The sequence below is a fragment of the Mustela nigripes genome, chromosome 4, assembly GCF_022355385.1.
Source record: "Mustela nigripes isolate SB6536 chromosome 4, MUSNIG.SB6536, whole genome shotgun sequence".
Taxonomy (NCBI): domain Eukaryota; kingdom Metazoa; phylum Chordata; class Mammalia; order Carnivora; family Mustelidae; genus Mustela; species Mustela nigripes.
This window is the reverse complement of record NC_081560.1, coordinates 140,548,055-140,564,516: the sequence shown is the minus strand read 5'-3', so window position 1 is coordinate 140,564,516 and position 16,462 is coordinate 140,548,055. Positions and strand designations below refer to the sequence as shown.

Genomic DNA, 16,462 nt, shown 5'->3' with positions numbered 1-16,462 from the left:
TACAACCACTTTTTCTAAAAACAGTGAAGGCCTGAATATAAACAGTTTGTTCTACTTTGGTTTTAGTTTGGGAGGTAACTTCAGTAGCTTTGAAATGAAACAAAAATCGTACTCCAATACTTAAAATTGTTGTGGTCACTAAAGAGGAATCTGTCACGTGTGTGTGTGTGTGTGTGTGTGTGTATGTGTGTGCGCGCGCGCGCATTACAGAAATAACGTAAGACCCAGAGAAACAAGAGTATGAGAAAGATACAGTATGAGGCAAAATGAACATTCACTTTCTCCCACTGAGAAGTAGACAACAATAAATGACTTTAAATAGGCAAGATTTGGGTCACATATTAAAACAATTTCAGCGATGCCCAGGTTATGAGTATTAACAACTAGTCTACAAACATCTTCTCTGAAAATAGTAATTAAAAAATTTATTAATTATACCTCAATAAAGTGGAAAAAGTAAACTATAAATAATTTTAAATTTTAAGAGCAAAAAATACATGATAGCCTTTTTTTTTTTTTAATATATATGGTCCTGCCTTGATGAAGGAGGATTTAATTTATCTATCCAGGTCCCTTCAAGTACTCACCAATTCGTTTAAAAAACAAATCACATAATCATCACATTGAATTCTTCATCGACCAGTGAGGAAGCTCTTATTTTTACACAGTAAAATAGTATAGAACAATTTATATCATAAACAATGCATACATTTTAAAATATGGAAGCCTGCTTTTAAGGCAGTTAACTTTATTCAACTTCACTTGGAACTTTTGTCCATACAAAATTTAACTGAAACTGTGCATGTCAGATAGGCAATATTTAGAATGTATTAACCTTCTCTTCACTTACCTGGTCCTTCTCATGGGGTAGAAGGCTGACAGGTGGTAGTGAGGATGGGAAAGCACTGGGGTATTTGGGAGCCCCCTTGCCATCTAAGCTTCCGTAATTGACCCTGTACTGTGGTCCATCTTTCAGTAATCTCCCATTGTTCACTGCGCGTTTAGCCCCTAGTCGCAGCCGCTGCTGAAAGGCTGGGTTGTTGGTGGTGCTTGTGAGATCACTTTGACTTCTGAGATATTTCTCGATGTTCTTCAGTGAGGAGCCATTTGGTTCCTCAAGCCCTTCAATTGCTCTCCTTAAAAGTTTATTCCAATCCACATTGCGGAGATCATTACATGATCCCCTAGACCCCTTGGTTGACTTAGGAAAAGTGCCTGGTTTAACTGATGAAAAGCGCCCAGGGTTGTCTGGGTCCTTATAGGAGGCAAGGCCTTTGTTGGTGACTTTGAGAACTGAGCCATCCTGAACACTGAGTTCCAGCTGCTCAGAGACTGTCTTCTTATCCAACCCATGGGAAGTGCTGACTGCATGGCAGATTCTCTCTTCAGAGGGCCTTTGCTTTTGCTTTTTTATTTTTTGTATAGCTTCAAGAATCCACTCTGTATAAAGTGGGTTTGCAAGTTTTACCATGGTTGACAAATGACTTCTTCAATACCAAAGTTACCCATAGAGGTTCTCCTTGTATTTAACAGGACTTGAACATTTGAAAGTCATTTACGACTCAACAAATGGGCAGAATATTCCAGACCTTATTAAGCAAAACCTCACAAACATCCATCCTTAAGAGATTAAAAACAGGACACACAGGCAATGTTGATAGTTGTCTTATTTTACCAACAGGAAAGACTGCATTCTCCCGAAGAACATCTTTAACAAGGAAATCAAGACCTTAAAGGATAAAAAGGGGAAATAGCCTCTTAATAATGGAACTTCTAAAAATAAAAGACTCTTCTTACTTTTAAGATGCAAAAGGACCACAGAAGTAATGACAGGCAGGTAATTATGTAACAAAGCCACAGTGACTGTATTTCCTAACCAGAAATTGGGTCATAGTCTGAGAAGGAAATTTTTTTAGGATTTTCACTTGTTATTTATACAAAGTCATTTATGGGGCATTTAAAAGATCACACCTATGTTATTTATTTAATGGATTAACCTCTATTGAAATTAATAAAATTACATGAGTGGTTCAAGATATATGTCTATCATAAACATAAAACCAACCTCAAAGAGTAAGTCTATAACACAAAAACTCTGATGAAACTACAATGACCCTTGAACAATGCAGGGGATTATCAAAAAAATCTATGTATAACTTCTGACTCCCCCAAAACTTAACCACTAATAGCCTACTGTTAACTGGAAAACTTACCAACAATATTAAACAGTTAATAAGTTTTGTATATTATATGTACTATACGCTGTATTTTTACAATAACGTAACCCTGAGAAAAGAGAATATAAGAAAATCACAAGGACAAGAAAATACATTTACAGTACTCTATTTGTCAAAAAAAAAAAAAAAAAAAAGAAAAATCAAAGTGTAAGTGGATCCACACAGTTCAAACCCATGTTGTTCAAGGGTCAACTGTACATGAACCTTAGTTCAAGAAATCTTAAACTTGGGGGGAAAAAAAGGGCAAAAATCCTGATTCTTCTACTTCAGCTAGATATTGTATTTCCCAAGTTTCAAATGTAAGAAAATTTCCCATCTAGCCACTTCTACAGAATCATACCTCTCATCCCTTTGCAAAGGGTCTTATGACACTCTCTAATCCACAGGCTGGAAAACTCAAACTAGTATGGTAACATAACCCTTCATCTTTTAAGTAACATACTATTCTAGGTATCTTAATACCTGCCCAATACAAGGACGGTTCACACAAATCTGATTCCAGGTAAACAGTTGCTCCCTGAAAGCCTCTGGTGTGCACCAAAACCACCCTACATCTCTAATCTGTATTGAACCTGCGACAAAGTGCCCTGGCCCGGGAGTTGGGTCAGATCCGGTCTCTAATCTTGCCTTCCACTGGTAATATTCACATCTGAACTCTTTTTATAGTTTCAAGTTTACAAAGTATGCTCACATGTAATTTGTCATTTAATCTGCCAGACATCTCTATGAGCAAACTGAGGTTCAGGGGAAGATGGAACTCACTCATGGTAACAGTCTATAGTCTATAGCCTAAACTTAAGGCTAAATTGCCATTATGCTAAAATCTAAGTCCCGTGCTATCTTCACCTGAGCCACAATTTCTTCTGAAATCAGACTAATGGTATGAACACCTGCTCTACCAACATCTATCGAAGAAACCCTGGTTAATGACACATTTCAGTCACCTTACCTGTAGGGCAATAATAGTAAATCCCTCACTGGAGTGCTGAGAGAATTAAGTGAATATGCCATCTAATATTCAACATATAGTAACTATCATCACTTCCCATTAAAGCAACTGTCTGTACAGTTTGAAAAATGCCTCATTAAAAAAACTAAATGTATCTCTGGTTATTTATTTAACCTATCTACAAGGGAAAAATAACACCTTTCCTCAAAGCTAGCCAGATACAATGACAAACGTAACATTTGCTCTGTTGCTGAAAAACTGGGCCACTGAACTACACTTGCTCAGTCAGCCTGAAAGAGGCAGTTTAAAAAGGATTGTCCTCTCTTTGCAGTCAGTAAACTGTATGTTCACTTCATTTTTTTTCCCCTCGGGATTCAGAAACTTGGGGCTAAAGGGACTGAAGAGGTCATCCCATCTAATCTCTAGTTATCTAGTAAAAGATTCCTCGTTCAATAACCCCAACAAATGGGCCATCAAATCTTAAAATACTTCCAGTGACAGAGAATTTATTACTTTTTGAGACAGTTCATACCACTACTGGACAGCTCTAACTGTCATAATATATTCCTTGCTGACAAGACCCAAAATCTATCTTCCTAGAACTTCTACCCTCTAGTCTTGGTTTCCCTAAAACAATCCCAAGAAATTCTTACTAACTCTTTAATGTAACAGGCCTTCAAATATTTGAAAATAAGAATCTTTTGAAAACCACTAAAACTGAACTTCCCCTACCTCCCGCCCCACTTTAGACCACTCTTATTCCAGTTTCTTAACACTTGCACATCACGTGGTTGCCAAGCACTTCCTTCTTTTCGTTGCTCACTAGTTTGGCTAATGTCCATCTTAAATCTGGCAGTCCAGGCATTATCCAAGCATAAATGTAATCTTAACAGCCTTGCCACACAACTGACTCATGCTAAGCATACAGTCCAAATAAAAATCCCAGCTCTTCTTTCAAAAATGCGGTCAAGCTGAGTCTTTCCATTCTCTTCCTTGCGCAAATATAAATGCTGGGATTTAAAATTTATTACGGTTCAAGTTCATTTTGTTGATTTGAGTCTATCTTCCAATCTGTTAGATCTTTTGAATCTTGATTCTGTCATCTATGTCATCTGCAAATCTAGTAAGTGCTCCCCTCTGTCATTATATAAACCACTAAAAAAAAAAAATGTTAGACTTGGAATATGGTGTGTTTAGGAATAAAACCACTGGCTTTCATAGTGCAACTACTTTCAAGATAGAACATGGGAATCACTGTGTGTTAAGTTTAGAATAGGACACATCTTTCCAAAGTAAAACGGTCTGGGACAAATTTCCATTAGAAGACATTTCACTATGTTCATGTAATTATTTCACCTTTTATTGTTTACTCAGGATGAATCCACTCATTTAATTTGATTGCACAAAATACAACTGCAGGAAGCAGGAGGAGAGGTCACAGAAAAGTGTCCAATATCGCAAAGGTGCTCTCAGGCATTTTGGTTACACAAGTAAATGAACATACCTTAAAACAAAAACTAGTAAAAACTCAAAATATACCTTCATGACAAGGTATTACCACTATTTTACATATAATCAACAGAATCATGCATATCCATTTAACAACACATTTCAGTAAGACTGACATTCTGTATCTTAAAAATATAAAATAAGGGAAAATACCAGAATTGGAACTCCAAATGTATTAACAGTCCATGACAAAAAAGAAGATTGTCCAGATCTTCAAGCAAATCTGCCAAAGGAAAAAAAGTAAATGTTAATCTGGGCATAAAGACATCCTTCCAATTCAGGAACCATCTATGGATCTTCACAACTATCCAATACAAACAACTGCAATGAGTTTATCAGCACTTTACTCTTGGTGCTATATTAACTCTTTCCTACCACTTAAGGGTATTTAAAAAAATGGTTCAGGACAGGAAATTAAACCCCACAGCCATGCTTAAAGAGAAAAATTTTGCTCTTAAGACCACATGTGTTTTCCAAATTTTAAAAATCAGGTTGTGATAGGAGCAGTGGCCCAGTCGGTTAAGTATCCAACTCGATCTCAGCTCTGGTTCTGATCTCAAGATTGTGAGTTCAAGCCCCACACTGGGCGTGGAGCCTACTCCAAAATAAAACCAGGCTGTGACAAAGTCTAAGAAAGAATCTCACCACGGGGGGGGGGGGGATCTTGGTATTGCTCAAAAAGCCAGGCAGGTATAACATTTTGTCCGAAAATAAAAAAGTCAAATGTTGTTTGAAACTCAGTTATTAACTTTCCAGAAAACGTTCACGATTTGTCCCAAAGGTCACCTTTCATCTATGTACTGACTGGACAATCAACAAGATACGGCCAATACCTGCACCTAAGAGAAGACTATACCAGTTTCCACAAGAATAAGTATATACTGGCACACATCACACTTCAGACAATAGTGATCATTTTCACTTCAAAGACAAAAAATAAATTTAAAACAACAATGTGAATAATTACATTGGATCTTATATACAAAACAACGAAGCAACCTTAGATCCTCCTTCTCCCCTCCCCCAGTGCGACAGACACACACACCCCACTCCTCAATTTAATCTCAAAATTAGCTCTCATCTGACACCAACCAACAGAGTTAATTAGGCAGAAGCAGATGTAACTCAGCAGCTCTATGCTACAACCAGAATCAGTGTTAAAGCATACACACACACACACACACACACACACACACAGCTAGGAGAGGAACAAAATCAGTAGTCGCTTATCTGTAGCCAATTCTCAACTGAACACATGTATATTATCCACTTTGTGTATTATCCACTGCAAATTTTTTTAATCTTAGGCGGTTTTGTTACTGACATCCCACTGCCCCACTGTAAATTGATATACAGTAAGAGAATAGATTGAAAACCAATTTAATTTTAGTCTAAGCAGTATCTAACTAGAAAGACAAGTCTACAGGAAAAGATGCGTAATTTATTCAAAAGCCAAAAAGAAAGGATTTTTTCCCCCTGATTTGGAATTATCCACACCACCTCTCTTTTTCAGAGCACTAGGATTTGTTTCACATGCAGACAGGACATTCTATCAGAAGTACAACCCTAAAAATCATTATCCTTTTTTCATTTTTTTCAGTAAAATGGAAGTTGGACTAAAAGGCTATCAAAAACGGAATGAATCATTCCAAATTAATTCTGGGGACTCATGCAACATCAAATTAAATTATTCTATTTTCTAAGGTTTTGAATCACTTTATTTTTAACTACAAAATAATATCAGTAAATTATATGGTTGTATGGATGTATTTACATCATTCATTACAAACTATTTGAAAGAGATCTAGAGAAATGCTTAGTCCAACACGCGCTTTTGGCTTCATTAGTATTATATAAATATCAACACTATTCAGAAATATTCATGTCAGCATAAGAGGAGTCAAAATACCCTGGATCATAAATATTATGTGAAACCTCCTCGATGCTTTCACTAAAGCTGTGTGTTGTTTCAAAATCAATGTCATAACACTTGAGTCATATCACAGATGAGCCAAAAACAGTGGTTAAAAAAAATAAGGATTAACAATAGAGTTTACTCTTTTATCATCCTGGGTTTTACTTGCTAACAGTTATTTTTAGCTTTCCCACTTTTATATGCTCCTGGATTTTTTCACAGCTTATTATGTAACTGAGTGAGGATCCACACATCTTAACAGTATCTTCTGAAACAGAACATACACTGCTTAAGGGAAGAGACCTTAACTTTTTTCCTTGTCTAACCACTCAGCACAGGCTATCTGCATACCTGCTCAAAGCGGTGTCCAAAGTTAATATCTGCTGTCTAACATCAAACATCATCCCATTTGTTAACTCAAATCCTGGATATATCTATTTCCCCAAAAATTAATGCTCAAGGCCCCGAATATACGAACTGGAAGGAGAGGATACAAATACTAACAAAGAACAACCAACAACATTTAGCAAGACATTCCCTGTATGCAGCCTTATGGTAGGTGGTAGAGGCATAAGAAGCAATTCAGAAACAAAGCACTGTTTGATAGTTCTTCGAAAAGCTAAAAAGGAAATTGCCATAAGACCCTACAATTCAAGCGGACACCTACGTGGCTCAGTGGGTTAAAGCCTCTGTCTTCAGCTCAGGTCATGATCCCAGGGTTCTGGGATCGAGCTCCACATCAGGCTCTCTGCTCAGCAGGGAGCCTGCTTCCCCCTCTCTCTCTCTCTGCCTGCCTCTCTGCCTACTTGTGATCTGTCAATAAATAAAATTTAAAAAAAAAAAAAAAAAGACCCTACAATTCAACATGTAGGTTTATACCCTGATGAACTGAAAACAGATACTCTAGTAAGTATACATACACACCTGTTCATAACAACACTATTCTCAATAGTCAGAAAGTGGACACAGACCAGAATGTCCATCGACAGCTGAATGCAAACTGGGTGAAGGGTATTAAGAAGGGCATGCAATGGAATGAACACTGGGTGTTAGACACAACTGAATCACTGAACTCTACCTCTGAAACTAATCATACAGCATATGTTAATTAACTGAATTTAAATAAAATAAAAAAATTTTTAAAGAAAAAAATTTTTTAAAAAACAGTTGAATAGATTAACAAAAGATGATATATCCATGCAGTGGAATATTATTCAGTCATAAAAAGAAAAACGCTGATATATGCTATAGTATGGATGAACCTTAAAAATATGTTGCAAAAGAAGCCAGACACAAAAAGTCACATATGGTTTAACTCCATTTATATGAAACATCCAGAACAGATAGATTGGTGGGGCCTGGGGAGTGGAGGGATGAAGAGGAACTGCTTAACGGGTAAGGGATTTTATCTTAGATTGATGAAAATATTTTGAAACTAGATAGAGCTGGTGGTCACACAACACCAGGATTTACTAAATACAACCGAACTGTTCACTTTAAATGGTTAAATTTATGTTATGCAAATTTCACCTCAGTAAGTCATTTTATAAAAAAGAGCACTAACTATAATACCAACCATTTTCTGACACCTACTGCAGGCCAGACACTTCACATACGCTGTCAGTACACACACATAGGTATCAGTAAACCTTAAAACAACTCTGTAAGGTAGCACTGTTGCCTGATCTTGCAAAAGTAAAACTGAGACATGACTTGCTTAAGGCTTCAGACCACTAAGTCTGAAGAATTTACTTCCAATGCTCAAACCTAAAGTCTTTCCTATGTCTCCACTGGCTTTCAAATAAGAATCCTTGGACATCTTGTGAGAAAGTGCCTCAAGTTATCACCTGCATTACGTTCAACACTAAGGTCACATTAAGTCCTTGCACCCAACAAAGGAGCTCCATTTTAATTGTCCCATTCATACTAGGCTTCTGAAGAGTCACTTCACAGAAAGGGTTCCTCCAACTACAGCAGGGAAAAAGTCTGGAAACCACTGTGACTTTCCCTTGCCGAGTGGGGAGAACACCCCTTGGGTGGGTGGGACGTAAACTGGACCTTGAAATTGGGACAACCGCCCAGTTTCGTAATCCAAATGAAATGAAAATTTAAGTCCTTCATGGGCCAGCAAAAACTAACACCATCTCACAGAAAGCCCTACATCTCTTTGTCTTACAGGAAGCTTTTAGCTATCTTAATATTTTAGCATTCATTTCCCATTTTGTATTATGCTTATTTGTATACTGACCTCATCTCCCTTACTAGAACCGTGAAATTCTTAAGAGCAGGATTCAGGTCTGATTTCACCTTTGTATGCCCTTAGATTTCCGAGAACCACTACGTGAACATAAGAGGGGTGCCGTGCCTATCTGCTAGATGGCCACATCAGGGAACAAATGAAGGGAATCTAGCAGAGGGCACAGGAGCTAAGAATGAACTGCCTAAAAAAAAAAAAGGACACCAAGTCCATATGCATGTGTTGAAGAGAAAAAGAAATAAAGTTGGATGTAACAAAAACCAGGCTGAGGCGTGTGAACGTGACAGATGAATAGGAAGCCAATGCAGAAGTAGACACAATACAGCACAGTGAAGTGCACCCACGCACGTGCACAAATTTGTTCAATCTCTGAATCTCTCTGGCAATAGTATCCATCCAGTGTAAGTTGGAGGGAAGGATGACTGAACAAACTAAAGCAACCAGGGCTTCATCTTTCCCAAGATCAATCTTGTTCAACTTATATTTATGAGCCTAACTCAGCAGCAAGCCCAGAGTAGGCACTCAATAAATGTTAATTGAATTGAATATTTAATTCCCCATTTTGGGGGAATAATACTAAATTCTTTCTCACTACTCATTAACATCGAGAGTTTTCAATTCACAAGCTAATAATGTTTTCCAAGGATTTCTAAGAGGCTAAATCACCATGAAAATTATCATTTCAACTAATACATATTATATTAATTGGAAGTTTAATTTTTCATGTCATGCTTCCTAGTTGACAATATCCTTGTTATGTCATTAAACTGTAATTGTGTAAATCTGCTTCAACAAACAATAACTGAACCATCAATAAACTATTATGACTTCCATAATCCTTAGCAAAGATTAGTTTCAACATCATCATCACAAATTAGTAGAGACATGCCCCAAATCTCCTGGTGAAGCCCAAGAATTAGGTTTGCGAAGTCATCCCTACATTTACGTGCTCAATAGTTTCAGTCTCTAAACTTTAATCACACTGTTAGGAACCTCACAGGAAATTTGATCCCTTGTAAAACAGAGGATTTTAGAGACAAGATGAAAAGTCATTTGAAGTCATCAGGCCTTTGGAGCCAGGGTACACTGATTAATAATGATGATATTATAACTAAGCACTCTCACTTAAGAAATAATCAACTAAATTTAGAATGTCTTTTTTTGGCATTCAAAAATTCCTATTCAACCCTAGATTTCTTCCTAATTATAAATTAGCTTTAACCAGGTTTTAATGATAAAGACTGAGAACAATGTATTGAGAAAAAAAATCTGACACCTGAATTTTTAAAAGATTTTGAAAATACAGATCATATAAGAATTCTGTATTAGTTTTATTACAGATACCTTCAAAAAGGATAGCCTGTAGAGCCTGAAAACCAATTAGGGTTCCCCTTTGAGAACCTCAAGAAAACTACAGATCTAGGGGCACCTGGGTGGCTCAGTCGGTTAAGCCACTGCCTTCAGGTCATGTTATGATCCCAGGGTCCTGGGATGGAGACTCGAGCTGGGCTCCCTGCTCCGCAGAGAGCCTGTTTCTCCCTCTCCCTCTGCCTGCCTCTGTCAAATAAATAAATAAAATCTTAAGAAAAAAAAAATCCTACAGATCTATTTTTAAAAATGAACACATGTACATATAGTCATTCGTATACAATCTCAAGGGTTTACAGGACCTCTTTCACCTATACCAAGACCCCTTAAGGCCCACTAACTACTCCACTTACTTTAATATACCGAGAGGTCAATAATTTTATTGAGTTTCAAAGTAACTATCTCTACATGTGCCTTTTTTTTTTTAAAATTCTATGAGAAGGCACCTGGGTGGCTCAGTGGGTTAAGCCTCTGCCTTCCGGCTCAGGTCATGATCTCAGGGTCCTGGGATGGAGTTGCACATCAGGCTCTCTGCACGGCAGGGAGCCTGCTTCCTCCGCTCTCGCTCTCTCTCTCTCTCTGCCTGCCCACTTGTAATCTCTCTCTGTGAAATAAATAAAATCTTGAAAAAAAATTTAAAATAAAAATAAAGATTCTATGTGAGAGAGAGCACAAGTGGTGGGTGGGGCCAGGGTGGAGGGAGTAGAGGAAGAAGCAGACTCCCCAGGAAGTCTAAGTGACCCTGGGGCTTGATCCCAGGACCCTGAGATCTGAGCAGAAGGCAGACGCTTAACCAACGGAGCCACCTGGGCACCCCTCTGTATGCTTTCATGAGGGCATGTTACATTTTAAGTAAGAGTCACTTTCATTGGTTTGGGATATTATCAATTAGAGGTCTGAAATCTTATTCAACAAGGAGGTGTGCCATGATGGGACATTATCTAAAGAGTTCAGGGATCAAGTCCCCACTCTGCCAGCTATCTAAGCTGTGGGATACTGGACATGTTAATGAATCTAAGTCTCTGTTTTGTCCTTTGTGAAAAAGATTAAACACCCCTGTTTGGCAGAACTGTTAAGAGGAATAACTGAGATAACAAATAGAGAACCAAGGATGGTGGCAGACACATAGCAGAACACAATAAAATACTAGCTCATAAAGGGAAAAAGGGCAATACAGTCAGCTGGAGACCCGTAAAATCTAATCTGGCTGAACTTCTGTCTATATGACCATTTTCTCCTAAGAGACAGGGGAAGTCAGCACCTGGCCCTTAGTTATAGTTGTGGACAAGTAAAAATTCAAGACAGCGCACAGAAGTGAACAAAGGCAAAAACAGATTTGTAATGGCAAGGATAGGGTCAAGAACAGTGTATTTTACTCATAATCATACATCTTTTAAGGTCAATAAAGCTTTTAGAAGATAATACCACATAAGAGAATATATTCTTGACCTGAGGGTAGGAAAAGAGTCTTAAAACAAGACACAAAAAGCACTAACCATAAAGAAAAGACCAATAAATTTGACTCCATTAAAATTAAGAACTTCTGTTCATTAAAAGACACCATAAAGTAAGTGAAAAGGCAAGCCATAGGATGGAAGTAGGCATTTGCAACATACACACATGACAAAATAAATAAAAACTTCAAAATACCAATAAAAGACACAAGGCCCAATTTAAAAAATAGGTAAGTAAGGGGCAGACTTGAACAGGAATTTTTACAAATGAGGAAATCCAAACAGTCCATTAATATATGGAAAGCTATTCAACCTGATTACTAACCAGTTAAATGCAAAGTTTACCAGACTGGCTTATCTGAAAAGCCACCAAATCTGAGATGTGAAGAGGACAAGAAGCACTGGAATTCTCATGTATCACAGAAGGGAGTGTGGTCTGGTACAACACTTTGGAAACCAGCTTGACCAGTCAGTACCTAGTCAAGTTGAAGACAAGCATACCTCATGACTAGAGCAACCATACAACTCATCATCCAAACACTTTTGAGCATTAATGTTGTATTAATAATTACACTGCGAAAGAGGCATAAGTTAAGATAAATAGTCACTGTACCCATGAATTAGCAATTATTCCGAGGTGTGTATCTTAGAGAAACATATGTACGTGTGTAACCAGTTGACAGGGACAGGAACACTCACAGCAGCTCTGTTCACAATTTCCCCAAACTGGGAACAACTCAAATATCCAACAACACTAGAATGGATAATTTAAAAAAAAAAAATGAAAAATTGTGCAAGATTTTAAGTCTTACAAAAAAGTGCTTAAAGGTGCTTTGGAAATGAGAATTAAAACATCTTAAGGGAAAAAAAAGATCCCTTCAACACACTTCTTCCATCCATGCACTATTACCATTTCGCAAGCAAGGACTGATCACTATAGCTCACACATCCCCATGAAACAATTTCCTTTCTGCTCACTTTATACAAATAAAAGCAAGTATATGCATGTGGAAAACTGAAGGTATTTTGTAGAAAACGATCTAAGAGACTGAAAAAGTCACCTGTTAGGAATCCTGGCATTTAATAAAGCCAGATCAGTTGGTTAACTAGTATGTAAAAATTCATCAAGTTTTTTGAAGTACATTAAAATTACTTATTAAACTCCTCAGCTACCCTTCCACACTCACCCTATTTTACCATTCATTCATGTTATGCCTTACACCTGACAGTTTCAATCCCATCTTCACAAGAAGTGGGTAAGATAAACATTTGGTGTAAGGGCAATGACTGAACACCCACTCTACTCAGACGCCTGGGTATGGCTGGTAGGTAAAACTTCCACTCTCAACCGTTCATTGCGGTAAGTTCCTTCTTTAATGTTACCACCTTCTGCTATCTTCTGCCTTTTTTTTAAAGTCATCATTTCACCTCCCCAACCTTCAACCCTAAGTAGAGGGTCTCAGATAAAAATCTTACCGTTTACTGAAACGTGCAGTATTTTCCTATTCCTCTTAAAAACATAAAAAGACTGCCCCAATTCATTTTAATGCATACGTGAAGAATTAACGGGTAAGAATGGAATGAATGGAGTGTATTACTTCAGGGCTATCCCACAAAATCCAGGATACACAAGACAGAAAACAGTACTTTACTCCCAATTATACCAAAATAATAATAATGGTAACTTTTTTGGAGCACACTATCCCAACGTTAATTAATTCCCATTGGCTACTTTCATCCCCCATCCATATACAGAAGGGTCTTTTTATTTCTTTTTATTTCTTAGTACCTCCACCCCAAACATACTTGACACTTTGTTCACTGGTTCTCTTCTCTTATTTTCCACATCTGTAACTCTTTATTACTATTCTCTCACAACCTTTGTCCAATGCTCTGTTTATCACATCCCAATACCTTCTCCCAATTGCAGGGCTTAAACAACTTCATGGGGCACAGGAAACCATATGTAACCTAGTCCCTTCTCTTCCTTTGCCCCTAGTCTCCCACAACTTCCTGCACTCTACCCATACCAAAATACTTACAAATTCAAAAAGACACAATGTCCTTTCCCAAGGTAATACTGGAGCTTCCCCTGAGACAGACACCCTGCCCCACCTTCAAGATTCCAGCTCAAGTTTCACGCAAGAAATCCAGCCTGTCAACAACCTGGCCTCCCAAACCAACACCTTTCTTTGCCCTATCCCTACTCCTGGTGCAGTCCCCCAAATCACATGCACCGAGACCCACTGCCCAGCCCCACCAATTTTTTTTTTCCACAACTGCCACCTTTTCTCAGCCCCCTGAATCACCCATCCCCATAAGATCTTCCGCTATAGATATTAAGCAAGTTCTGCTCTGCTGTCTGATCATCGTTCAAAACTCTCCCAAGTATATCCATGTCACTTTTCCATGTTTTTTTCAAGGCTTCATAGACCCCATACATCCTTTATAATTCCAATGCCGGTTTATCCAGATACCTGCTTCCCACCACAGCAACTGTATACTTGCTCCTCACATTCCAATACTCTCCGCAATCCAGTATCTACTCTGCACTGCTCTCCATACCACTCCATATCCACCACACCCAAACCTATTCTTACTGTCCCCAGATAACTGCACTCCCACCTTTCTGCATCCTTTCACTTGCCTTCACATACCCCTGGGTTCCTCTACCACATCTCCAATGTTGCACCTCTCCCTACCCTCACTTTGCCCCTGCTTGCACACCTCCAGTTTCCCCTCGCACCCACCCCCTCACCGTCTTTCTAGACACTAACTGGCCCCCCACCGTTCCTACCAGGTCACTCCCACTCAGAAAACCCCTCCAAACCCCCGCCTTCCAACCACCCGAGCCCCGCCCCCACCCGGGTATCGCCCCGCCCCCTCCACATCGAGCCCCGCCCCTTGCCCTGGAGGCCCTGCTGAGGGGCGGGGCCTGTCCCTCCTCCCTTTTCCCCCGCCCCCTACCGTCACGCTCAGGGGCAGCCTGACCCCGAGCGGCCCCGCGGTGACCCTCGCGCAGAGGCCTGTGGGAGGGGCGTCACAAGCCCCCGATCCCCCCCCACCTTCCGCCCCCCTCCCGCCCAGTCTCCTCCCCCTGGGAATGCGCGGGGTGGGTGACAGACCTGGCCGCGCGCCACCGCCACGGCGCCTGCCGGGGGCGCTGCCGCTGCCTGAGAAAGAACACGCGGCTGCCGCCTGGAGGAGGTGCCGTCGCCTCCGCCACCGCTGCCGCCGCCGCCAGGGGTAGGAGCTAAGCCGCCGCCATTTTGTGTCCCCCTGTTGTTGTCGTTGACATGAATCCGACATGACACTGATTACAGCCCAATGGAGTCTCATTAAACCCGAGCCGCGGCCCCGCCCCGGCGCTGCTCCATTGGACGAGACCACAGACACTTATGGCCACCCGTTGGCCTGCGGGTCTGTCCGTCACCCACACACTAGCCACTCTGCAGCCCATTGGGGCAGGTTCCTGCCGGTCATCTCGCCTCCGCATAGACACACCCCTCGACCCATCATTCTCCCCCTCCGGAACCACCCTGGGGGTGGGTCCACTGCCAGTACCAATCAACAGACTGCGGGGCCCGCCTCTTCTGGGCACCTATTGGTCCAGCTCTTTTTCTCTCTCCCAGACACCGCGCCACCTCTACTTCCACCTACCCGCCCCCTCTACCTCTAGAAATGGATTGGGTGTACTCGCAGGAAAGGCGCTTGGCCTTATTGGTTGCATACAACGCCAATCAGAGGGCCTTTTCCCTCTCCCCTCCCCCACTCAACCCCAAATCCCCTAGCCCGCAGCTAAAGTTTGTGTGAGAGCTGATCGCTGGCGGCGGCCGCAGGATTTAGGGGTGGGCGCGGGCGGGCGCGCGCGGGCGGGCACGCGAAGTTAAAATTCGAGGTTCTCAGTCGCCAGCTCCCGCGGTGGAGCGCGCGGACGGGCGCGCCGCCCGGAGCGTTCCATCCCGCCCCCTCCTCCACCCTCTCCCGTCCCGTCCCCGGCGACTACTCGCCCGCCCCCTGGCTCGCATCCTTACCCCCCACACACCCCTACCCTGCAAGCCCCAGGCCGGGTGCAGCCAGAACGATGTCGCTGCATCCTCCTCGCCATCCCATGCCGAAGGGGAGCAAGCCCCCTACCCGCCGGGCGTGCACCCCCCGGCTCCACACTCGCCCGTGTCTGCAAGCACGTGCACCGTTCGCCGCTGCCTCCAGCCACCCCGGTCCCCGGCTAACCTCGCCTGCAGCCCGGCCAATCGCTTGCTGCCCTTTGTTGCTGCAGCCCGGGTCTCCCCGCTGCCTTCCTCAGCCTCCGCCTCGTCCTTTGCCAGCCGCCCGGGTCCGCAGCGCCGCGCTCCCCCCGCCCGGGACCCACCGCCGCCGCCTCCTTCTCCTCCTCCGCCTCCTCCTCCTCGGCTCCGGGCTGCAGCGCACAGAGCCCGAGGCAGCGCCGCCCAGCCCCGCTCCCCCCGCGCCGCCAGCTAGCCCGCCCGGCCCGGCCGGGGGCGCAGCCTGGACCCCGCCCGCCCCAGTCCCCGCCCCGGGGGTACCTGCCTCCGCCCTGGGGGGCTCCGCTCGCCGCCCTCGGGGGAGGGCGGGGATGCCGGTGTCCGCGGGAGGATGGGGAAGCCTGGGCCGTTTGGGGCGGGGAGTGTGCCCGCCAGGGCTGGGACTGAGAGGTGCGGTCCTCGCCAACGCGCCCCCCCTCCCGCCGCTGTGGGCCCCAAACTTCGTCCTCCACCCGGGCCTTACACCCTCGGGTGATCGCGGCAGTTT

At 42.1% G+C, this 16,462-nt stretch overlaps 1 protein-coding gene across 4 annotated transcripts in view; it reads right to left on the bottom strand.

Annotated features, from left to right (window-relative positions):
• The window catches only part of KAT6B (lysine acetyltransferase 6B), a 187,686-nt gene extending 171,588 nt beyond the window's left edge, over window positions 1–16,098 (bottom strand). Inside the window, exons 1-3 of one of the 4 annotated variants that reach the window (XM_059397863.1) lie at window positions 15,923–16,098; window positions 4,849–4,918; window positions 851–1,729 (exon numbers count right to left, since the gene is read on the bottom strand). In XM_059397863.1, coding sequence (XP_059253846.1) covers window positions 851–1,471 — 621 coding nt within the window. In that variant the 5' untranslated portion in view covers window positions 1,472–1,729; window positions 4,849–4,918; window positions 15,923–16,098. Of the gene's footprint in view, window positions 1–850; window positions 1,730–4,848; window positions 4,919–14,814; window positions 15,140–15,922 lie in introns of those variants that run through there. The other 3 variants (XM_059397862.1, XM_059397864.1, XM_059397865.1) reach the window with 3 other exon arrangements.
• Between the last annotated feature and the right edge of the window lie 364 nt (window positions 16,099–16,462).